We start from the raw sequence: 25,918 nt of genomic DNA on the forward strand, positions 1-25,918 counted from the left end.
ATAGATTCAATGTAGGGATAGACTTTAATGCATTCTGTAATGCTCGGATCTTTAATGTCAGCTATTTCATATGAACACAGTACAATAAACCACAGTCATTCTAACGGATGAACAACAGAATATGAACTGGGGCTAAGGTTCACATATCTAGGGCCTATTCAATGAGTAACTCAATAAAATACATTCATAATACTGAATTCTTTATTCTACTGTACATAAGAGAACAGTTTGTCCATAGTGTCCAGGCCTAACCTCTGACCTCCAATCTCTAGGTTTTGCTCTGCTGTACTTCTCAGCATAAATCCATCATGTGGTTGTTCCCATAGTGGGTTAACATTCTGCACTATGGCAACAATCTAGCAGCTTCTAGCTCTTAGTGGGAAATCACAGAGGGATTAAGAACTAAAGCAAAAGCAGTGAAATTAGTTTCTAACTCAAATTCAAATGAGTAGCTCCTGCATGGCACTGATAGCAGCAGAGTGATTGCTTGACTAGTCTAATGATGGACAAACACCTAACAGAACGAGAGGGAGGCGTTTAGATAGTCCCTATCGTATGCTCTGATAACATCTTGAGAGAGAGAGAGAGAGAGAGAGAGAGAGAGAGAGAGAGAGAGAGAAAGAAATAGAGAGAGAAAGAGAGAGAGAGAGAGAGGCTAAGCCATTATAGGCTTGTGTTTGGCTGATAGTAGGTTCCTATCGTTGAGTGTGTAATGTCAGAGATGAAATTGGATTCTGCCGCTGGATCGAGAGGACTTCAAGCTCATCAATATTACCCATCTTTTGTCATCAGCCATACAGATGAATCATCTTCTTGTGCAGGCTGCTTTTTGTTCTGGAAAAATCTATCATTCAGTTTGAGATGACTGACAGTTATGTAATATGCAGGCTGAAGTAAAATAGGATTTGGGGCTGTGTTGCTAGGATACCTCTCTCTGTCGGCATTGCTACATTATGTTACAGGGCCAGGGAGTAGAGTGACGGTAATTGAGCCATTTTGTCTTGTGTGAAGCATATAATTGGAGCTGATTCTCTGCTCTGTTTCTGGCTCTGCTTCTATAAGAGAGGTTGAACACCTTAGTAAGAAATGCATAAGATCTATATGAACAACATGAGACATTTTTAGCTCCGTAGACAAAATATGGTAGACAATTGTATTTTCTCTGTCAATCAAACACAGAAGCCACTAACACGATTGAGATTACAGTACTTCGATGAGTTAATGAAGGAAACCCCCAAAACAAGACACACACAACTTGTAATTCCAACAAACACTGATACAACACTCTCATCAGCAGACCTGTGTTGTAGAAGAGGGTAGCAATAAAGGTGCAGTTCTTGAAGAAGGTGTTGCTGGAGGTGATGTCTTCAAAGTAGCACTCCTCAAACAGAGAATCCTCAAACACCATGGACTTCATCTTCAGATTCATAAACCTGACGGAGAGATAGAGAGACAGAGAGAGAGAGAGATCGGGAGAGAGAGAGAGTGTGAGAGACAGAGAGAGAGAGATCGGGACAGAGAGAGAGAGAGATCGGGACAGAGAGAGAGAGAGTGTGAGAGACAGAGAAAGAGTTTGTTTTAACATCAGATTGACTGATAGACCCTTGACCTATTTACTGTATGAATGGCTTGGTACCCTGCTGTGTTCCCATGACAACGCTGATGAAGGAAGAGGGAAAGGGGGACCTACTTGTTGTTGAAGTACTCTCCGTTGCGGTGCACCTGGTTCTCCAGGGTGAAGTTGAAGGTGACGTGCTCCACCTTCTCCTTGATGAAGACCTTGGTGCGCGAGGAGTACTCCTGCTTCTGGAGATACTTGATCATGTCAGGGAACCACACCGTCAGCCCATAGTAACTGAGGGAGAGAAGGGAGATGGATGTTAAGACAGACGTAGGGATCATGATGATATACTTAACATAATCCACTTAGAAGGGATAGGACACTAACTACATCATCAATATCAGTAATGTAAAACTACATTTTCACTTGAGACAGACAACATCTAATCAAAGTGTGTTGGTTACATTCGCAGATTTGCAGGTGTTATAGCAGGTGCAGTGAAATGCTTATGTTACTAGCCCCAACAGTGCAGCAGAATGCCTCGCGAATACAATACTAGTACACAAATAATCAAAAAATCTAAACAAGAAATCAAGTTAATTTATTATACCATTAATTCCTTCTATGCGGATCTGACTTTGGCTGGATATTATCTGAAAACAGTTTTGGGAGCTTGACTTTACCTGAACGACATAGAGAACCACACAGCCATCATCATGAGAGTGGTGCGACGGTACTCGGGAGAGAATATGGCCAGGAAGTTGCTCCACACCTACAGGGAGGTTCACACACACACAGACACACACACACACACACACACACACACACACACACACACACACACACACACACACACACACACAGAGACACACACACACACACACACACACACACACACACACACACACACACACACACACACACACACACACACACACACACACACACACACACACACACACACACACACAAACAATATATCTCAAAGGAAGTCTTCTACAATCTACAACAGCATTAAAAGAACATAAAGTTCCACGTTCCACACAAGCCAACAGTAAACACAGCTAGTAAACACAGCTAGTAAACACAGCTAGTAAATATAGCTAGGGAATCTCTGTACACAGGCACTTTATAAACAACGGGGGCTGATATACAAACAATCGTTCCAGTCTTTCACTCTGTAGTTAAGAGCATATAAACATAAACCTACTCCATTCTCTTTGACAGTAATAGCAGTGGTGATTGTCATTCAGGGAAGTATGAGAGACTATAGGTGGAAGGTAGCCTAGCGGTTAGAGCGTTGGGCCAGTCACAGAAAGGTCGCTGGTTTGAATACCTGAGCCAACAAGGTAAAAACATCTGTTGATCTGCCCTTGAGCAAGGTACTTAACCCTAATTTGCTCCATGGGAGCTGTACTACCATAGCTGACCCTGTAAAACAACACATTTCACTGCACCTATCTGGTGTATGTGACAATAAAATATATTGTTTTGGTATACAGATGCTATTTAGATTGAGCTAGAATATAACACCTTTTCGTTAGACCAATGGTGAGCATTCAAAATGTAGAAGGATGGATAATCCTTCTAATAATAATAATAATAATAATAATAATCCCATTCTTGTTAAACTACTCACTCAATTTAGCCCCAGTTGTCCAAAGATCCTTAGGAGAGCAAGTGAAACATTATATTCGTCTCTGGTTTAGCTGTTGATTACCAGTATGATCCTATGTTACCTGGTTGAACAGGTTATTAAGGTAGAGTATGTTACCTGGTTGAACAGGTTATTAAGGTAGAGTATGTTACCTGGTTGAACAGGTTATTAAGGTTGAGTATGTTACCTGGTTGAACAGGTTATTAAGGTAGAGTATGCTACCTGGTTGAACAGGTTATTAAGGTAGAGTATGTTACCTGGTTGAACAGGTTAAGGTAGAGTATGCTACCTGGTTGAACAGGTTAAGGTAGAGTATGTTACCTGGTTGAACAGGTTAAGGTAGAGTATGTTACCTGGTTGAACAGGTTAAGGTAGAGTATGCTACCTGGTTGAACAGGTTATTAAGGTAGAGTATGTTACCTGGTTGAACAGGTTAAGGTAGAGTATGCTACCTGGTTGAACAGGTTAAGGTAGAGTATGTTACCTGGTTGAACAGGTTAAGGTAGAGTATGTTACCTGGTTGAACAGGTTAAGGTAGAGTATGTTACCTGGTTGAACAGGTTAAGGTAGAGTATGTTACCTGGTTGAACAGGTTATTAAGGTTGAGTATGTTACCTGGTTGAACAGGTTAAGGTAGAGTATGTTACCTGGTTGAACAGGTTAAGGTAGAGTATGTTACCTGGTTGAACAGGTTAAGGTAGAGTATGTTACCTGGTTGAACAGGTTATTAAGGTAGAGTATGTTACCTGGTTGAACAGGTTATTAAGGTCGAGTATGTTACCTGGTTGAACAGGTTATTAAGGTAGAGTATGCTACCTGGTTGAACAGGTTATTAAGGTAGAGTATGTTACCTGGTTGAACAGGTTAAGGTAGAGTATGCTACCTGGTTGAACAGGTTATTAAGGTAGAGTATGTTACCTGGTTGAACAGGTTAAGGTAGAGTATGTTACCTGGTTGAACAGGTTATTAAGGTTGAGTATGTTACCTGGTTGAACAGGTTAAGGTAGAGTATGTTACCTGGTTGAACAGGTTAAGGTAGAGTATGTTACCTGGTTGAACAGGTTAAGGTAGAGTATGTTACCTGGTTGAACAGGTTATTAAGGTTGAGTATGTTACCTGGTTGAACAGGTTAAGGTAGAGTATGTTACCTGGTTGAACAGGTTAAGGTAGAGTATGTTACCTGGTTGAACAGGTTAAGGTAGAGTATGTTACCTGGTTGAACAGGTTATTAAGGTCGAGTATGTTACCAGGTTGAACAGGTTATTAAGGTCGAGTATGTTACCTGGTTGAACAGGGTAAGGTAGAGTATGTTACCAGGTTGAACAGGTTAAGGTAGAGTATGTTACCTGGTTGAACAGGTTAAGGTAGAGTATGTTACCTGGTTGAACAGGTTAAGGTAGAGTATGTTACCTGGTTGAACAGGTTAAGGTAGAGTATGCTACCTGGTTGAACAGGTTATTAAGGTAGAGTATGTTACCTGGTTGAACAGGTTAAGGTAGAGTATGCTACCTGGTTGAACAGGTTAAGGTAGAGTATGTTACCTGGTTGAACAGGTTAAGGTAGAGTATGTTACCTGGTTGAACAGGTTAAGGTAGAGTATGTTACCTGGTTGAACAGGTTATTAAGGTTGAGTATGTTACCTGGTTGAACAGGTTAAGGTAGAGTATGTTACCTGGTTGAACAGGTTAAGGTAGAGTATGTTACCTGGTTGAACAGGTTAAGGTAGAGTATGTTACCTGGTTGAACAGGTTATTAAGGTTGAGTATGTTACCTGGTTGAACAGGTTAAGGTAGAGTATGTTACCTGGTTGAACAGGTTAAGGTAGAGTATGTTACCTGGTTGAACAGGTTAAGGTAGAGTATGTTACCTGGTTGAACAGGTTATTAAGGTAGAGTATGTTACCTGGTTGAACAGGTTATTAAGGTCGAGTATGTTACCTGGTTGAACAGGTTATTAAGGTAGAGTATGCTACCTGGTTGAACAGGTTATTAAGGTAGAGTATGTTACCTGGTTGAACAGGTTAAGGTAGAGTATGTTACCTGGTTGAACAGGTTAAGGTAGAGTATGTTACCTGGTTGAACAGGTTAAGGTAGAGTATGTTACCAGGTTGAACAGGTTATTAAGGTCGAGTATGTTACCTGGTTGAACAGGGTAAGGTAGAGTATGTTACCAGGTTGAACAGGTTAAGGTAGAGTATGTTACCTGGTTGAACAGGTTAAGGTAGAGTATGCTACCTGGTTGAACAGGTTAAGGTAGAGTATGTTACCTGGTTGAACAGGTTAAGGTAGAGTATGTTACCTGGTTGAACAGGTTAAGGTAGAGTATGTTACCTGGTTGAACAGGTTAAGGTAGAGTATGTTACCTGGTTGAACAGGTTATTAAGGTTGAGTATGTTACCTGGTTGAACAGGTTAAGGTAGAGTATGTTACCTGGTTGAACAGGTTAAGGTAGAGTATGTTACCTGGTTGAACAGGTTAAGGTAGAGTATGTTACCTGGTTGAACAGGTTATTAAGGTAGAGTATGTTACCTGGTTGAACAGGTTATTAAGGTCGAGTATGTTACCTGGTTGAACAGGTTATTAAGGTAGAGTATGCTACCTGGTTGAACAGGTTATTAAGGTAGAGTATGTTACCTGGTTGAACAGGTTAAGGTAGAGTATGCTACCTGGTTGAACAGGTTATTAAGGTAGAGTATGTTACCTGGTTGAACAGGTTAAGGTAGAGTATGTTACCTGGTTGAACAGGTTATTAAGGTTGAGTATGTTACCTGGTTGAACAGGTTAAGGTAGAGTATGTTACCTGGTTGAACAGGTTAAGGTAGAGTATGTTACCTGGTTGAACAGGTTAAGGTAGAGTATGTTACCTGGTTGAACAGGTTATTAAGGTTGAGTATGTTACCTGGTTGAACAGGTTAAGGTAGAGTATGTTACCTGGTTGAACAGGTTAAGGTAGAGTATGTTACCTGGTTGAACAGGTTAAGGTAGAGTATGTTACCTGGTTGAACAGGTTATTAAGGTCGAGTATGTTACCAGGTTGAACAGGTTATTAAGGTTGAGTATGTTACCTGGTTGAACAGGGTAAGGTAGAGTATGTTACCAGGTTGAACAGGTTAAGGTAGAGTATGTTACCTGGTTGAACAGGTTAAGGTAGAGTATGTTACCTGGTTGAACAGGTTAAGGTAGAGTATGTTACCTGGTTGAACAGGTTATTAAGGTAGAGTATGTTACCAGGTTGAACAGGTTAAGGTAGAGTATGTTACCTGGTTGAACAGGTTAAGGTAGAGTATGCTACCTGGTTGAACAGGTTAAGGTAGAGTATGTTACCTGGTTGAACAGGTTATTAAGGTAGAGTATGTTACCTGGTTGAACAGGTTAAGGTAGAGTATGTTACCTGGTTGAACAGGTTATTAAGGTAGAGTATGTTACCTGGTTGAACAGGTTATTAAGGTAGAGTATGTTACCTGGTTGAACAGGTTAAGGTAGAGTATGTTACCTGGTTGAACAGGTTATTAAGGTAGAGTATGTTACCTGGTTGAACAGGTTATTAAGGTCGAGTATGTTACCTGGTTGAACAGGTTAAGGTAGAGTATGTTACCTGGTTGAACAGGTTATTAAGGTAGAGTATGTTACCTGGTTGAACAGGTTAAGGTAGAGTATGTTACCAGGTTGAACAGGTTAAGGTCGAGTATGTTACCTGGTTGAACAGGTTAATAAGGTAGAGTATGTTACCTGGTTGAACAGGTTAAGGTAGAGTATGTTACCTGGTTGAACAGGTTAAGGTAGAGTATGTTACCTGGTTGAACAGGTTAAGGTAGAGTATGTTACCTGGTTGAACAGGTTATTAAGGTCGAGTATGTTACCAGGTTGAACAGGTTATTAAGGTCGAGTATGTTACCTGGTTGAACAGGGTAAGGTAGAGTATGTTACCAGGTTGAACAGGTTAAGGTAGAGTATGTTACCTGGTTGAACAGGTTAAGGTAGAGTATGTTACCTGGTTGAACAGGTTAAGGTAGAGTATGTTACCTGGTTGAACAGGTTATGAAGGTATAGTATGTTACCAGGTTGAACAGGCTAAGGTAGAGTATGTTACCTGGTTGAACAGGTTAAGGTAGAGTATGCTACCTGGTTGAACAGGTTAAGGTAGAGTATGTTACCTGGTTGAACAGGTTATTAAGGTCGAGTATGTTACCTGGTTGAACAGGTTAAGGTAGAGTATGTTACCTGGTTGAACAGGTTATTAAGGTAGAGTATGTTACCTGGTTGAACAGGTTATTAAGGTAGAGTATGTTACCTGGTTGAACAGGTTAAGGTAGAGTATGTTACCTGGTTGAACAGGTTATTAAGGTAGAGTATGTTACCTGGTTGAACAGGTTATTAAGGTTGAGTATGTTACCTGGTTGAACAGGTTAAGGTAGAGTATGTTACCAGGTTGAACAGGTTAAGGTCGAGTATGTTACCTGGTTGAACAGGTTAATAAGGTAGAGTATGTTACCTGGTTGAACAGGTTGAGGTAGAGTATGTTACCTGGTTGAACAGGTTAATAAGGTCGAGTATGTTACCTGGTTGAACAGGTTAAGGTAGAGTATGTTACCTGGTTGAACAGGTTAATAAGGTCGAGTATGTTACCTGGTTGAACAGGTTAAGGTAGAGTATGCTACCTGGTTGAACAGGTTAAGGTAGAGTATGTTACCTGGTTGAACAGGTTAAGGTAGAGTATGTTACCTGGTTGAACAGGTTAAGGTAGAGTATGTTACCTGGTTGAACAGGTTAAGGTAGAGTATGTTACCTGGTTGAACAGGTTAAGGTAGAGTATGCTACCTGGTTGAACAGGTTATTAAGGTAGAGTATGTTACCTGGTTGAACAGGTTAAGGTAGAGTATGCTACCTGGTTGAACAGGTTAAGGTAGAGTATGTTACCTGGTTGAACAGGTTAAGGTAGAGTATGTTACCTGGTTGAACAGGTTAAGGTAGAGTATGTTACCTGGTTGAACAGGTTAAGGTAGAGTATGTTACCTGGTTGAACAGGTTATTAAGGTTGAGTATGTTACCTGGTTGAACAGGTTAAGGTAGAGTATGTTACCTGGTTGAACAGGTTAAGGTAGAGTATGTTACCTGGTTGAACAGGTTAAGGTAGAGTATGTTACCTGGTTGAACAGGTTATTAAGGTAGAGTATGTTACCTGGTTGAACAGGTTATTAAGGTCGAGTATGTTACCTGGTTGAACAGGTTATTAAGGTAGAGTATGCTACCTGGTTGAACAGGTTATTAAGGTAGAGTATGTTACCTGGTTGAACAGGTTAAGGTAGAGTATGCTACCTGGTTGAACAGGTTATTAAGGTAGAGTATGTTACCTGGGTGAACAGGTTAAGGTAGAGTATGTTACCTGGTTGAACAGGTTATTAAGGTTGAGTATGTTACCTGGTTGAACAGGTTAAGGTAGAGTATGTTACCTGGTTGAACAGGTTAAGGTAGAGTATGTTACCTGGTTGAACAGGTTAAGGTAGAGTATGTTACCTGGTTGAACAGGTTATTAAGGTTGAGTATGTTACCTGGTTGAACAGGTTAAGGTAGAGTATGTTACCTGGTTGAACAGGTTAAGGTAGAGTATGTTACCTGGTTGAACAGGTTAAGGTAGAGTATGTTACCTGGTTGAACAGGTTATTAAGGTCGAGTATGTTACCAGGTTGAACAGGTTATTAAGGTCGAGTATGTTACCTGGTTGAACAGGGTAAGGTAGAGTATGTTACCAGGTTGAACAGGTTAAGGTAGAGTATGTTACCTGGTTGAACAGGTTAAGGTAGAGTATGTTACCTGGTTGAACAGGTTAAGGTAGAGTATGTTACCTGGTTGAACAGGTTATTAAGGTAGAGTATGTTACCAGGTTGAACAGGTTAAGGTAGAGTATGTTACCTGGTTGAACAGGTTAAGGTAGAGTATGCTACCTGGTTGAACAGGTTAAGGTAGAGTATGTTACCTGGTTGAACAGGTTATTAAGGTAGAGTATGTTACCTGGTTGAACAGGTTAAGGTAGAGTATGTTACCTGGTTGAACAGGTTATTAAGGTAGAGTATGTTACCTGGTTGAACAGGTTATTAAGGTAGAGTATGTTACCTGGTTGAACAGGTTAAGGTAGAGTATGTTACCTGGTTGAACAGGTTATTAAGGTAGAGTATGTTACCTGGTTGAACAGGTTATTAAGGTCGAGTATGTTACCTGGTTGAACAGGTTAAGGTAGAGTATGTTACCTGGTTGAACAGGTTATTAAGGTTGAGTATGTTACCTGGTTGAACAGGTTAAGGTAGAGTATGTTACCAGGTTGAACAGGTTAAGGTCGAGTATGTTACCTGGTTGAACAGGTTAATAAGGTAGAGTATGTTACCTGGTTGAACAGGTTAAGGTAGAGTATGTTACCTGGTTGAACAGGTTAAGGTAGAGTATGTTACCTGGTTGAACAGGTTATTAAGGTTGAGTATGTTACCTGGTTGAACAGGTTAAGGTAGAGTATGTTACCTGGTTGAACAGGTTAAGGTAGAGTATGTTACCTGGTTGAACAGGTTAAGGTAGAGTATGTTACCTGGTTGAACAGGTTATTAAGGTCGAGTATGTTACCAGGTTGAACAGGTTATTAAGGTCGAGTATGTTACCTGGTTGAACAGGGTAAGGTAGAGTATGTTACCAGGTTGAACAGGTTAAGGTAGAGTATGTTACCTGGTTGAACAGGTTAAGGTAGAGTATGTTACCTGGTTGAACAGGTTAAGGTAGAGTATGTTACCTGGTTGAACAGGTTATTAAGGTAGAGTATGTTACCAGGTTGAACAGGTTAAGGTAGAGTATGTTACCTGGTTGAACAGGTTAAGGTAGAGTATGCTACCTGGTTGAACAGGTTAAGGTAGAGTATGTTACCTGGTTGAACAGGTTAAGGTAGAGTATGTTACCTGGTTGAACAGGTTATTAAGGTAGAGTATGTTACCTGGTTGAACAGGTTAAGGTAGAGTATGTTACCTGGTTGAACAGGTTATTAAGGTAGAGTATGTTACCTGGTTGAACAGGTTATTAAGGTAGAGTATGTTACCTGGTTGAACAGGTTAAGGTAGAGTATGTTACCTGGTTGAACAGGTTATTAAGGTTGAGTATGTTACCTGGTTGAACAGGTTAAGGTAGAGTATGTTACCTGGTTGAACAGGTTATTAAGGTTGAGTATGTTACCTGGTTGAACAGGTTAAGGTAGAGTATGTTACCAGGTTGAACAGGTTAAGGTCGAGTATGTTACCTGGTTGAACAGGTTAATAAGGTAGAGTATGTTACGTGGTTGAACAGGTTAAGGTAGAGTATGTTACCTGGTTGAACAGGTTAAGGTAGAGTATGTTACCTGGTTGAACAGGTTATTAAGGTAGAGTATGTTACCTGGTTGAACAGGTTATTAAGGTTGAGTATGTTACCTGGTTGAACAGGTTAAGGTAGAGTATGTTACCTGGTTGAACAGGTTAAGGTAGAGTATGTTACCTGGTTGAACAGGTTAAGGTAGAGTATGTTACCTGGTTGAACAGGTTATTAAGGTCGAGTATGTTACCAGGTTGAACAGGTTATTAAGGTCGAGTATGTTACCTGGTTGAACAGGGTAAGGTAGAGTATGTTACCAGGTTGAACAGGTTAAGGTAGAGTATGTTACCTGGTTGAACAGGTTAAGGTAGAGTATGTTACCTGGTTGAACAGGTTAAGGTAGAGTATGTTACCTGGTTGAACAGGTTATTAAGGTAGAGTATGTTACCAGGTTGAACAGGTTAAGGTAGAGTATGTTACCTGGTTGAACAGGTTAAGGTAGAGTATGCTACCTGGTTGAACAGGTTAAGGTAGAGTATGTTACCTGGTTGAACAGGTTATTAAGGTAGAGTATGTTACCTGGTTGAACAGGTTAAGGTAGAGTATGTTACCTGGTTGAACAGGTTATTAAGGTAGAGTATGTTACCTGGTTGAACAGGTTATTAAGGTAGAGTATGTTACCTGGTTGAACAGGTTATTAAGGTAGAGTATGTTACCTGGTTGAACAGGTTAAGGTAGAGTATGTTACCTGGTTGAACAGGTTAAGGTAGAGTATGTTACCAGGTTGAACAGGTTAAGGTCGAGTATGTTACCTGGTTGAACAGGTTATTAAGGTCGAGTATGTTACCAGGTTGAACAGGTTATTAAGGTCGAGTATGTTACCTGGTTGAACAGGGTAAGGTAGAGTATGTTACCAGGTTGAACAGGTTAAGGTAGAGTATGTTACCTGGTTGAACAGGTTAAGGTAGAGTATGTTACCTGGTTGAACAGGTTAAGGTAGAGTATGTTACCTGGTTGAACAGGTTATTAAGGTAGAGTATGTTACCAGGTTGAACAGGTTAAGGTAGAGTATGTTACCTGGTTGAACAGGTTATTAAGGTTGAGTATGTTACCTGGTTGAACAGGTTAAGGTAGAGTATGTTACCTGGTTGAACAGGTTAATAAGGTAGAGTATGTTACCTGGTTGAACAGGTTGAGGTAGAGTATGTTACCTGGTTGAACAGGTTAATAAGGTCGAGTATGTTACCTGGTTGAACAGGTTAAGGTAGAGTATGTTACCTGGTTGAACAGGTTAATAAGGTCGAGTATGTTACCTGGTTGAACAGGTTAAGGTAGAGTATGTTACCTGGTTGAACAGGTTAAGGTAGAGTATGTTACCTGGTTGAACAGGTTAAGGTAGAGTATGTTACCTGGTTGAACAGGTTAATAAGGTCGAGTATGTTACCTGGTTGAACAGGTTAAGGTAGAGTATGTTACCTGGTTGAACAGGTTAAGGTAGAGTATGTTACCTGGTTGAACAGGTTATTAAGGTCGAGTATGTTACCAGGTTGAACAGGTTATTAAGGTCGAGTATGTTACCTGGTTGAACAGGGTAAGGTAGAGTATGTTACCAGGTTGAACAGGTTAAGGTAGAGTATGTTACCTGGTTGAACAGGTTAAGGTAGAGTATGTTACCTGGTTGAACAGGTTAAGGTAGAGTATGTTACCTGGTTGAACAGGTTATTAAGGTAGAGTATGTTACCTGGTTGAACAGGTTAAGGTAGAGTATGTTACCTGGTTGAACAGGTTAAGGTAGAGTATGCTACCTGGTTGAACAGGTTAAGGTAGAGTATGTTACCTGGTTGAACAGGTTATTAAGGTAGAGTATGTTACCTGGTTGAACAGGTTAAGGTAGAGTATGTTACCTGGTTGAACAGGTTATTAAGGTAGAGTATGTTACCTGGTTGAACAGGTTATTAAGGTAGAGTATGTTACCTGGTTGAACAGGTTAAGGTAGAGTATGTTACCTGGTTGAACAGGTTATTAAGGTTGAGTATGTTACCTGGTTGAACAGGTTAAGGTAGAGTATGTTACCTGGTTGAACAGGTTATTAAGGTTGAGTATGTTACCTGGTTGAACAGGTTAAGGTAGAGTATGTTACCAGGTTGAACAGGTTAAGGTCGAGTATGTTACCTGGTTGAACAGGTTAATAAGGTAGAGTATGTTACGTGGTTGAACAGGTTAAGGTAGAGTATGTTACCTGGTTGAACAGGTTAAGGTAGAGTATGTTACCTGGTTGAACAGGTTATTAAGGTAGAGTATGTTACCTGGTTGAACAGGTTATTAAGGTTGAGTATGTTACCTGGTTGAACAGGTTAAGGTAGAGTATGTTACCTGGTTGAACAGGTTAAGGTAGAGTATGTTACCTGGTTGAACAGGTTAAGGTAGAGTATGTTACCTGGTTGAACAGGTTATTAAGGTCGAGTATGTTACCAGGTTGAACAGGTTATTAAGGTCGAGTATGTTACCTGGTTGAACAGGGTAAGGTAGAGTATGTTACCAGGTTGAACAGGTTAAGGTAGAGTATGTTACCTGGTTGAACAGGTTAAGGTAGAGTATGTTACCTGGTTGAACAGGTTAAGGTAGAGTATGTTACCTGGTTGAACAGGTTATTAAGGTAGAGTATGTTACCAGGTTGAACAGGTTAAGGTAGAGTATGTTACCTGGTTGAACAGGTTAAGGTAGAGTATGCTACCTGGTTGAACAGGTTAAGGTAGAGTATGTTACCTGGTTGAACAGGTTATTAAGGTAGAGTATGTTACCTGGTTGAACAGGTTAAGGTAGAGTATGTTACCTGGTTGAACAGGTTATTAAGGTAGAGTATGTTACCTGGTTGAACAGGTTATTAAGGTAGAGTATGTTACCTGGTTGAACAGGTTATTAAGGTAGAGTATGTTACCTGGTTGAACAGGTTAAGGTAGAGTATGTTACCTGGTTGAACAGGTTAAGGTAGAGTATGTTACCAGGTTGAACAGGTTAAGGTCGAGTATGTTACCTGGTTGAACAGGTTAATAAGGTAGAGTATGTTACCTGGTTGAACAGGTTGAGGTAGAGTATGTTACCTGGTTGAACAGGTTAATAAGGTCGAGTATGTTACCTGGTTGAACAGGTTAAGGTAGAGTATGTTACCAGGTTGAACAGGTTAAGGTCGAGTATGTTACCTGGTTGAACAGGTTAATAAGGTAGAGTATGTTACCTGGTTGAACAGGTTGAGGTAGAGTATGTTACCTGGTTGAACAGGTTAATAAGGTCGAGTATGTTACCTGGTTGAACAGGTTAAGGTAGAGTATGTTACCTGGTTGAACAGGTTAATAAGGTCGAGTATGTTACCTGGTTGAACAGGTTAAGGTAGAGTATGCTACCTGGTTGAACAGGTTAAGGTAGAGTATGTTACCTGGTTGAACAGGTTAAGGTAGAGTATGTTACCTGGTTGAACAGGTTAAGGTAGAGTATGTTACCTGGTTGAACAGGTTAAGGTAGAGTATGTTACCTGGTTGAACAGGTTAAGGTAGAGTATGCTACCTGGTTGAACAGGTTATTAAGGTAGAGTATGTTACCTGGTTGAACAGGTTAAGGTAGAGTATGCTACCTGGTTGAACAGGTTAAGGTAGAGTATGTTACCTGGTTGAACAGGTTAAGGTAGAGTATGTTACCTGGTTGAACAGGTTAAGGTAGAGTATGTTACCTGGTTGAACAGGTTAAGGTAGAGTATGTTACCTGGTTGAACAGGTTATTAAGGTTGAGTATGTTACCTGGTTGAACAGGTTAAGGTAGAGTATGTTACCTGGTTGAACAGGTTAAGGTAGAGTATGTTACCTGGTTGAACAGGTTAAGGTAGAGTATGTTACCTGGTTGAACAGGTTATTAAGGTAGAGTATGTTACCTGGTTGAACAGGTTATTAAGGTCGAGTATGTTACCTGGTTGAACAGGTTATTAAGGTAGAGTATGCTACCTGGTTGAACAGGTTATTAAGGTAGAGTATGTTACCTGGTTGAACAGGTTAAGGTAGAGTATGCTACCTGGTTGAACAGGTTATTAAGGTAGAGTATGTTACCTGGGTGAACAGGTTAAGGTAGAGTATGTTACCTGGTTGAACAGGTTATTAAGGTTGAGTATGTTACCTGGTTGAACAGGTTAAGGTAGAGTATGTTACCTGGTTGAACAGGTTAAGGTAGAGTATGTTACCTGGTTGAACAGGTTAAGGTAGAGTATGTTACCTGGTTGAACAGGTTATTAAGGTTGAGTATGTTACCTGGTTGAACAGGTTAAGGTAGAGTATGTTACCTGGTTGAACAGGTTAAGGTAGAGTATGTTACCTGGTTGAACAGGTTAAGGTAGAGTATGTTACCTGGTTGAACAGGTTATTAAGGTCGAGTATGTTACCAGGTTGAACAGGTTAAGGTAGAGTATGTTACCTGGTTGAACAGGTTAAGGTAGAGTATGCTACCTGGTTGAACAGGTTAAGGTAGAGTATGTTACCTGGTTGAACAGGTTATTAAGGTAGAGTATGTTACCTGGTTGAACAGGTTAAGGTAGAGTATGTTACCTGGTTGAACAGGTTATTAAGGTAGAGTATGTTACCTGGTTGAACAGGTTATTAAGGTAGAGTATGTTACCTGGTTGAACAGGTTAAGGTAGAGTATGTTACCTGGTTGAACAGGTTATTAAGGTAGAGTATGTTACCTGGTTGAACAGGTTATTAAGGTCGAGTATGTTACCTGGTTGAACAGGTTAAGGTAGAGTATGTTACCTGGTTGAACAGGTTATTAAGGTTGAGTATGTTACCTGGTTGAACAGGTTAAGGTAGAGTATGTTACCAGGTTGAACAGGTTAAGGTCGAGTATGTTACCTGGTTGAACAGGTTAATAAGGTAGAGTATGTTACCTGGTTGAACAGGTTAAGGTAGAGTATGTTACCTGGTTGAACAGGTTAAGGTAGAGTATGTTACCTGGTTGAACAGGTTATTAAGGTTGAGTATGTTACCTGGTTGAACAGGTTAAGGTAGAGTATGTTACCTGGTTGAACAGGTTAAGGTAGAGTATGTTACCTGGTTGAACAGGTTAAGGTAGAGTATGTTACCTGGTTGAACAGGTTATTAAGGTCGAGTATGTTACCAGGTTGAACAGGTTATTAAGGTCGAGTATGTTACCTGGTTGAACAGGGTAAGGTAGAGTATGTTACCAGGTTGAACAGGTTAAGGTAGAGTATGTTACCTGGTTGAACAGGTTAAGGTAGAGTATGTTACCTGGTTGAACAGGTTAAGGTAGAGTATGTTACCTGGTTGAACAGGTTATTAAGGTAGAGTATGTTACCAGGTTGAACAGGTTAAGGTAGAGTATGTTACCTGGTTGAACAGGTTAAGGTAGAGTATGCTACCTGGTTGAACAGGTTAAGGTAGAGTATGTTACCTGGTTGAACAGGTTAAGGTAGAGTATGTTACCTGGTTGAACAGGTTATTAAGGTAGAGTATGTTACCTGGTTGAACAGGTTAAGGTAGAGTATGTTACCTGGTTGAACAGGTTATTAAGGTAGAGTATGTTACCTGGTTGAACAGGTTATTAAGGTAGAGTATGTTACCTGGTTGAACAGGTTAAGGTAGAGTATGTTACCTGGTTGAACAGGTTATTAAGGTTGAGTATGTTACCTGGTTGAACAGGTTAAGGTAGAGTATGTTACCTGGTTGAACAGGTTATTAAGGTTGAGTATGTTACCTGGTTGAACAGGTTAAGGTAGAGTATGTTACCAGGTTGAACAGGTTAAGGTCGAGTATGTTACCTGGTTGAACAGGTTAATAAGGTAGAGTATGTTACGTGGTTGAACAGGTTAAGGTAGAGTATGTTACCTGGTTGAACAGGTTAAGGTAGAGTATGTTACCTGGTTGAACAGGTTATTAAGGTAGAGTATGTTACCTGGTTGAACAGGTTATTAAGGTTGAGTATGTTACCTGGTTGAACAGGTTAAGGTAGAGTATGTTACCTGGTTGAACAGGTTAAGGTAGAGTATGTTACCTGGTTGAACAGGTTAAGGTAGAGTATGTTACCTGGTTGAACAGGTTATTAAGGTCGAGTATGTTACCAGGTTGAACAGGTTATTAAGGTCGAGTATGTTACCTGGTTGAACAGGGTAAGGTAGAGTATGTTACCAGGTTGAACAGGTTAAGGTAGAGTATGTTACCTGGTTGAACAGGTTAAGGTAGAGTATGTTACCTGGTTGAACAGGTTAAGGTAGAGTATGTTACCTGGTTGAACAGGTTATTAAGGTAGAGTATGTTACCAGGTTGAACAGGTTAAGGTAGAGTATGTTACCTGGTTGAACAGGTTAAGGTAGAGTATGCTACCTGGTTGAACAGGTTAAGGTAGAGTATGTTACCTGGTTGAACAGGTTATTAAGGTAGAGTATGTTACCTGGTTGAACAGGTTAAGGTAGAGTATGTTACCTGGTTGAACAGGTTATTAAGGTAGAGTATGTTACCTGGTTGAACAGGTTATTAAGGTAGAGTATGTTACCTGGTTGAACAGGTTATTAAGGTAGAGTATGTTACCTGGTTGAACAGGTTAAGGTAGAGTATGTTACCTGGTTGAACAGGTTAAGGTAGAGTATGTTACCAGGTTGAACAGGTTAAGGTCGAGTATGTTACCTGGTTGAACAGGTTATTAAGGTCGAGTATGTTACCAGGTTGAACAGGTTATTAAGGTCGAGTATGTTACCTGGTTGAACAGGGTAAGGTAGAGTATGTTACCAGGTTGAACAGGTTAAGGTAGAGTATGTTACCTGGTTGAACAGGTTAAGGTAGAGTATGTTACCTGGTTGAACAGGTTAAGGTAGAGTATGTTACCTGGTTGAACAGGTTATTAAGGTAGAGTATGTTACCAGGTTGAACAGGTTAAGGTAGAGTATGTTACCTGGTTGAACAGGTTATTAAGGTTGAGTATGTTACCTGGTTGAACAGGTTAAGGTAGAGTATGTTACCTGGTTGAACAGGTTAATAAGGTAGAGTATGTTACCTGGTTGAACAGGTTGAGGTAGAGTATGTTACCTGGTTGAACAGGTTAATAAGGTCGAGTATGTTACCTGGTTGAACAGGTTAAGGTAGAGTATGTTACCTGGTTGAACAGGTTAATAAGGTCGAGTATGTTACCTGGTTGAACAGGTTAAGGTAGAGTATGTTACCTGGTTGAACAGGTTAAGGTAGAGTATGTTACCTGGTTGAACAGGTTAAGGTAGAGTATGTTACCTGGTTGAACAGGTTAATAAGGTCGAGTATGTTACCTGGTTGAACAGGTTAAGGTAGAGTATGTTACCTGGTTGAACAGGTTAAGGTAGAGTATGTTACCTGGTTGAACAGGTTATTAAGGTCGAGTATGTTACCAGGTTGAACAGGTTATTAAGGTCGAGTATGTTACCTGGTTGAACAGGGTAAGGTAGAGTATGTTACCAGGTTGAACAGGTTAAGGTAGAGTATGTTACCTGGTTGAACAGGTTAAGGTAGAGTATGTTACCTGGTTGAACAGGTTAAGGTAGAGTATGTTACCTGGTTGAACAGGTTATTAAGGTAGAGTATGTTACCTGGTTGAACAGGTTAAGGTAGAGTATGTTACCTGGTTGAACAGGTTAAGGTAGAGTATGCTACCTGGTTGAACAGGTTAAGGTAGAGTATGTTACCTGGTTGAACAGGTTATTAAGGTAGAGTATGTTACCTGGTTGAACAGGTTAAGGTAGAGTATGTTACCTGGTTGAACAGGTTATTAAGGTAGAGTATGTTACCTGGTTGAACAGGTTATTAAGGTAGAGTATGTTACCTGGTTGAACAGGTTAAGGTAGAGTATGTTACCTGGTTGAACAGGTTATTAAGGTTGAGTATGTTACCTGGTTGAACAGGTTAAGGTAGAGTATGTTACCTGGTTGAACAGGTTATTAAGGTTGAGTATGTTACCTGGTTGAACAGGTTAAGGTAGAGTATGTTACCAGGTTGAACAGGTTAAGGTCGAGTATGTTACCTGGTTGAACAGGTTAATAAGGTAGAGTATGTTACGTGGTTGAACAGGTTAAGGTAGAGTATGTTACCTGGTTGAACAGGTTAAGGTAGAGTATGTTACCTGGTTGAACAGGTTATTAAGGTAGAGTATGTTACCTGGTTGAACAGGTTATTAAGGTTGAGTATGTTACCTGGTTGAACAGGTTAAGGTAGAGTATGTTACCTGGTTGAACAGGTTAAGGTAGAGTATGTTACCTGGTTGAACAGGTTAAGGTAGAGTATGTTACCTGGTTGAACAGGTTATTAAGGTCGAGTATGTTACCAGGTTGAACAGGTTATTAAGGTCGAGTATGTTACCTGGTTGAACAGGGTAAGGTAGAGTATGTTACCAGGTTGAACAGGTTAAGGTAGAGTATGTTACCTGGTTGAACAGGTTAAGGTAGAGTATGTTACCTGGTTGAACAGGTTAAGGTAGAGTATGTTACCTGGTTGAACAGGTTATTAAGGTAGAGTATGTTACCAGGTTGAACAGGTTAAGGTAGAGTATGTTACCTGGTTGAACAGGTTAAGGTAGAGTATGCTACCTGGTTGAACAGGTTAAGGTAGAGTATGTTACCTGGTTGAACAGGTTATTAAGGTAGAGTATGTTACCTGGTTGAACAGGTTAAGGTAGAGTATGTTACCTGGTTGAACAGGTTATTAAGGTAGAGTATGTTACCTGGTTGAACAGGTTATTAAGGTAGAGTATGTTACCTGGTTGAACAGGTTATTAAGGTAGAGTATGTTACCTGGTTGAACAGGTTAAGGTAGAGTATGTTACCTGGTTGAACAGGTTAAGGTAGAGTATGTTACCAGGTTGAACAGGTTAAGGTCGAGTATGTTACCTGGTTGAACAGGTTAATAAGGTAGAGTATGTTACCTGGTTGAACAGGTTGAGGTAGAGTATGTTACCTGGTTGAACAGGTTAATAAGGTCGAGTATGTTACCTGGTTGAACAGGTTAAGGTAGAGTATGTTACCTGGTTGAACAGGTTAATAAGGTCGAGTATGTTACCTGGTTGAACAGGTTAAGGTAGAGTATGTTACCTGGTTGAACAGGTTAAGGTAGAGTATGTTACCTGGTTGAACAGGTTAAGGTAGAGTATGTTACCTGGTTGAACAGGGTAAGGTAGAGTATGTTACCTGGTTGAACAGGTTAATAAGGTCGAGTATGTTACCTGGTTGAACAGGTTAAGGTAGAGTATGTTACCTGGTTGAACAGGTTATTAAGGTAGAGTATGTTACCAGGTTGAACAGGTTAAGGTAGAGTATGTTACCTGGTTGAACAGGTTAAGGTAGAGTATGCTACCTGGTTGAACAGGTTAAGGTAGAGTATGTTACCTGGTTGAACAGGTTATTAAGGTAGAGTATGTTACCAGGTTGAACAGGTTAAGGTCGAGTATGTTACCTGGTTGAACAGGTTAATAAGGTTGAGTATGTTACCTGGTTGAACAGGTTAATAAGGTAGAGTATGTTACCTGGTTGAACAGGTTAAGGTAGAGTATGTTACCTGGTTGAACAGGTTAATAAGGTCGAGTATGTTACCTGGTTGAACAGGTTAAGGTCGAGTATGTTACCTGGTTGAACAGGTTAAGGTAGAGTATGTTACCTGGTTGAACAGGTTAATAAGGTCGAGTATGTTACCTGGTTGAACAGGTTAAGGTCGAGTATGTTACCTGGTTGAACAGGGTAAGGTAGAGTATGTTACCTGGTTGAACAGGTTAAGGTAGAGTATGCTACCTGGTTGAACAGGTTAAGGTAGAGTATGTTACCTGGTTGAACAGGTTAAGGTAGAGTATGTTACCTGGTTGAACAGGTTATTAAGGTAGAGTATGTTACCTGGTTGAACAGGTTATTAAGGTTGAGTATGTTACCTGGTTGAACAGGTTATTAAGGTAGAGTATGTTACCTGGTTGAACAGGTTATTAAGGTAGAGTATGCTACCTGGTTGAACAGGTTAAGGTAGAGTATGTTACCTGGTTGAACAGGTTAAGGTAGAGTATGTTACCTGGTTGAACAGGTTATTAAGGTAGAGTATGTTACCTGGTTGAACAGGTTAAGGTAGAGTATGTTACCTGGTTGAACAGGTTATTAAGGTAGAGTATGTTACCTGGTTGAACAGGTTATTAAGGTAGAGTATGTTACCTGGTTGAACAGGTTAAGGTAGAGTATGTTACCTGGTTGAACAGGTTATTAAGGTAGAGTATGTTACCTGGTTGAACAGGTTATTAAGGTAGAGTATGTTAACTGGTTGAACAGGTTATTAAGGTAGAGTATGCTACCTGGTTGAACAGGTCAGCCAGCTTCATCCTCCACCTCTGGTGCCAGGCGGTGCCCTCTCCCATGTCCACCAGCTCATCCATCTGCTTAACTGTCTTGATGGTGGTCACCTAGGGGCAACAACACAACTCATTCACACTAACCTCCTTAACATAAATACTCCCAAAACAAGTTTATCAAAGCTTAATTCATCCTCAAATAACTAATAAATTCAAGCTAATTCATGCAAATTGAAAAAGGGTCCTCCTCACTGTAAACGTATGAGAGAGGCTATGTTTGCTCAGAGGCAGTAATTGCAAGTTGATAAATGAATATGAAAATGTCCCCTCATTTCTTTTACCTGAATAAAAGACTGCTTCTCTTCACAGACTAGATGTGTCTGATAGGGGTTTGATAGTAGTTTAGGATGGATGTACTGTGTGTGTGTGAGAGTGCGTGTGCGTGTGTGTGTCACTCACAGAGAAGACCCTCTCTGGGTAGCCCTTCGCCCTCATGTTGGTGTCATGGACCTGCTTCAGAATCATCCAAGCCTCATCGTGTTTCCCATTCTACAACAGACAAGACAGACACATTTGTCTAATGAATAGCTAAATACATAGGAACTCATTATAGTATATTTGTCAGGATAATCAGGATCCCAGTAGGTGTATGATGTATCTACTGTAGGTGTCATGATATTCAAACACAGAAGTAAGTCCCAAGTTAAACCCAGGATGAGAAACGATGCCTTGGGTAGCTTCTATTTTTGTTATATTTTCATTGGTGGTTGGTGGATTGACCTCCAGGAAGAAGCGTGGGCTCTCGGGCATTGTGGTGAGGGCAGAGATGGCTGCCACAGAGGGGAAGGCACACACTAACACGAACACACGCCAGCTGTGGAACTGGTACGCAGAGCCCATCTGGAAACTCCAGCCTGGAACAGGGACATAAAGAGGTTGAAGAACTATGGTGCAAGGGTCATACCAGACAGCAGTATACAGGACGATAAGCATATGCATCCATGTTAGGAGCATTAAAAAATGTTTTATGATTGTTTCTCTGTGTATAAATCGTGTGTATTCAATTGTCTTTAAATGTGCAGTATGTGTAATCCTTGCTTGGAAACCAAACCCAACCGACTCACTGATTTGTTGATTGATTCATTGAATGATTGACTGGTTGGTTGATTGGTTCATTGACATTTCTCACCATAGTGGGGGATTATGGCCCAGGCCATGGCAGAGGCGTAGATGCCACCGATCATCCAGAACATGCAGAGCCAGCTGAGGTGCTCTCCTCTCTTCTCCTGGGCCAGGAACTCGGAGTAGTAGGAGAACACGATGGGGATGGAGCCACCGATGCTGCAGAGAGGGAGAGAGAGAGGGGGGAGAGAGAGAGAGAGGGGGGGAGAGAGAGAGAGAGAGAGAGGGATAGAGAGAGGAGGGAGAGAGAGAGAGAGAGAGAGAGAGAGAGGGATAGAGAGAGAGAGAGAGAGAGAGAGAGAGAGGAAATAAAGAGTCTCTTCAGCATACTAAGCCATTTCAATAATCTGTGCCAGCATAATAACATTCAACATCAATAATAGACAAGCTTTATACACATTTCATCCAGTTGATATAACCAAGCTGTGATCACTTCCAGATTCCAGCTTTGGGAGTCATTGCGGGGCCCATTCATTTTGGGATCATTTACAGTCGGCACTAGTATTTATAGCCGAGTCGTTCTCAGAGGAGAAGGGGTGTATGACACAGCGTCCTTCCTTACCCCACGCCGGAGAGCAGACGGCATAAAAGGAAGGAGCTGTATCCTTGAACGAAGGAGGAGAAGAAGGCAAACACACTGTTGATGGAGAGAGAAATGAGGAGAGTCTGTCGCCGTCCGATCCGGTCGGCCAGGCCGCCCCACAGGAAGGCCCCCACCATCATCCCCAGGTACACAATAAGACCTGAGAGAGGGAGAGAGGGAGAGAGAGAGAAGGGGTGGGGGAGTGGGAAGGAGAACAAAGGAGCAAGATGCTCTTATCCAGAGCGACTTACAGGAGCAATTAGGGTTAAGTTTCTTGCTCAAGGGCACCTGGACAGATTTTTCACCTGGTCATCTAGGGGATTCGAACCAGCAACCTTTTCGGTTACTGGCCCAAAACTCTTAACCGCTCTCTCACAAGCACAAGTGTGCACACACATACCACAGACATCAATGCAGACCCGCGTGTGTGTACTGTATGTCTGTAGCATGTGTGTGTACCACAGACCACAGACATACAGTCAGTCTCAAGTTCTTATTATACCTCAGTGGTGTAAATACACCGACACGATGACTCACACACACAGAAACACCAGCCTGTTGGCGAGAACAGAGCTTGGCATACACACACACTCTCTCTCTCTCACACACACACACACACACACACACACACACACACACACACACACACACACACACACACACACACACACACACACACACACACACACTCTATCTCTCTCTTTCAACCCCATTGACTTCCTGTCAGTGGCGTTGGCACTCGCTAAGCACCCAATGACACGAGATAGTGGGTGTGATTGATCTGACTGAAATAGGATTGCGTTCTGTTCTCTCTGGCGTTGGGATGTCTGTGTTTGAATATTTCCTCTGTGTGGTGCGGAGAGCTTTTTGGCTGCTTGATACTGAAGTGGATTGATTCTAATGTAACTAACTTGGATGAAGAGAATAAAAATATCTTGATCATGTTTTAACGGCTATTGGACTTACCATGTCATTGAGAAACGATTTCTGTAGTCATAATGATTTTAAGATAAATAGCATTCTCACTATGTCTCAAAGCTGAACATTGTATGAGGATGATGGATGGCAGCCATTTTGTGCCAGAATTCTCAGTTGTTCACCACACAATGGCTATCACAGTGAATGCACTAAATCACAATAGAACAGTAACACAGCCCTAATGTTGCTAAGTGGCGCAGCCAGTGTTGGCCTGGCAGATAATAACACACTATGAGCCCATTCACACCAATAAGTCAACAAGCCCACAATCGGTTCAAGGGATCTGTAATATCAGCTGTGCTAATTCATCACTAAGGCTAGAAAGCTAATTAGTGTTGGAGCTCAGGTGAATGCAGGGTCAGTGTTAGCTAACGTTCAAATAGCACTTTCATGGTACCAAGTCTAAAAGTACAGAAGCACTGTGTTAATGGTGAGTCAGAGACCTGGGTGAGGTTGTGTGTCCCACTGCCTTTCCTTTCAGCTGTGTGCGTGTGTGCGTGTGTGTGTGTGTGAGCAATTATTGCAGTGCCGAAATTACACTTAAGGTGATTTTCTTTGTGTACGCATGTGTCTTGTACAAAGCCTGCAATGTCTGAAGGGGACTTTCTTCCTCTTGCTAGGAGGTGTGTACGAGACCTCTATCTCTGTGTGTGCAGCGACGGTGTAGAGAGGCAGCTGTCAACGCTGTCGTGTGTCCCCTGCCTTAACAATAGGCCTGAGCGGCAGGAGGGAGCTGGTGATGGTGATAGCTTGAAAGCCATCGCCGCAATGCAGTAGCAGTGGCAGCCAGTGTGGCCTGTGTGGCTGTGCCTCTCTCCCTCTCTTCCCTGGCCTATAGGGGGAGCAGAGCTCTGCTGGGGGAGCTGTCCGTGGTGCTGATCCTCAATCTACCCTAGCACTCACTGTATCACTCTGTGCTTCCCAAATGGTACCCTAATTCCTGTATAATGCACTTATTTTGACCAGGGCCCATAGGGCTTGGGTCATAGGGATCTGGTCAAAAGTAGTGCACTAAATACGGAATAGGGTGCCATTAGGGACGCAGTCTCAATCTCTATATCTGTATTTCTGTCGTTAAGTTCGCCACCAAGGCCATTGCAGCCACAGTCAGCAGCACATCCCAGGGACTGGCCGGAATGCAAATGCCCAGCCACAGAGGAAAACACATAGGGTGTGATAAATGCTTTATCTTTTAATGTTGTGAGAGATTGTTCCTGGTGAATTGAGTCAGTCTGACATGGCCTGAAAAATACATCTACAGGCATTTTATTACTAATACAGTGGGAGAATATTAAAACGCCAATCCAAGGTCTGAAATAGAAGATCTGACCAAATAAATTCTTTGCAATTTTAAAATAAATGGTTCCTGATGGCAACTGTATAAAACATCTACACTCACAAACAAAATGCTATAGTTGAGGAGGTATTCACAAATGGCTTGTGAATTCTGCCATGATACCCCTTCCATATTTCATATTAGGCATTTTACAAATTCTGGCATATTGGCTACGGATCCCATGATGAACCTTACAGTAGCCTACTGTAGTACTCATAAACATCGCTGTGCCGGCTTGCATCCAATGGTGGTCTGTTATAATTCTGCCAACCCTGAGTGCTGTTGCTAACCAAAGTTGAATCTGTTTACTGTACCCAAGAGGCCCATGGAAACAGTAGCGGAGATTCACATGGGAGGCAGTTAGATAGAGAGAGAGAGAGAGAGAGAGAGGAAGAGAGAGAGGTAGGAGGAGCCTTCCAGACAGCTGAGCTCCACATGATTCAAAAGAGAAAATAGGATGTGGGGAGGGGAGGGGAGAGGAGGAGAAGAGAGAGGGTGATGAGAGGAGGGAGTCCACACAATCTGTGAGCTGCAGTGCGGTGACAGAGCTCACTGAGGCTTCAGGGCTATGGAGGAGTGTGTGTGTGTGTGTGTGTGTGTGTGTGTGTGTGTGTGTGTGTGTGTGTGTGTGTGTGTGTGTGTGTGTGCGTTCGAAGCGTGGTTAAGGGGGCGCTATTAATAGCCATTTTCCCCTTTCTGCGAGAGCGCACAGGGCTTTTTTTGAGTGAGCCAGGGGCAGAGGATCCTTCATAGAGTAGAGAGCATTGTGCCAGTTGATTTAGTTGACCATCACCATTACAGTCAAAATGCTACTGCTCTCACAAATTCTGTCCCCTCGTAAAAAAGCAGTAAATCTATCATGGTGTTAATGTTTCTTTGCAAAAGCTAAAAAACGTCCTACTTTGCTGTACATGGTTAAAATGCTGATGTTGCGCCTTTGCTAAAAACACTAAACATAGGACATTCTGTT

General features: G+C 41.4%; 1 protein-coding gene across 1 annotated transcript in view; it reads right to left on the reverse strand.

Moving 5' to 3' along the window:
* sv2a (synaptic vesicle glycoprotein 2A) overlaps nt 1-25,918 on the reverse strand; it is a 68,426-nt gene that overhangs the window by 5,832 nt on the left and 36,676 nt on the right. Inside the window, exons 3-10 of the mRNA XM_036946294.2 lie at nt 22,614-22,794; nt 22,059-22,210; nt 21,650-21,783; nt 21,329-21,418; nt 20,873-20,980; nt 2,245-2,333; nt 1,691-1,855; nt 1,300-1,433 (exon numbers count right to left, since the gene is read on the reverse strand). Of these exons, the coding sequence (XP_036802189.1) occupies nt 1,300-1,433; nt 1,691-1,855; nt 2,245-2,333; nt 20,873-20,980; nt 21,329-21,418; nt 21,650-21,783; nt 22,059-22,210; nt 22,614-22,794 (1,053 nt within the window). The remainder of the gene's footprint in view (nt 1-1,299; nt 1,434-1,690; nt 1,856-2,244; nt 2,334-20,872; nt 20,981-21,328; nt 21,419-21,649; nt 21,784-22,058; nt 22,211-22,613; nt 22,795-25,918) is intronic.

This window comes from Oncorhynchus mykiss, chromosome 2 (assembly GCF_057628025.1).
Source record: "Oncorhynchus mykiss isolate SJ-2025 chromosome 2, ASM5762802v1, whole genome shotgun sequence".
NCBI lineage: Eukaryota > Metazoa > Chordata > Actinopteri > Salmoniformes > Salmonidae > Oncorhynchus > Oncorhynchus mykiss.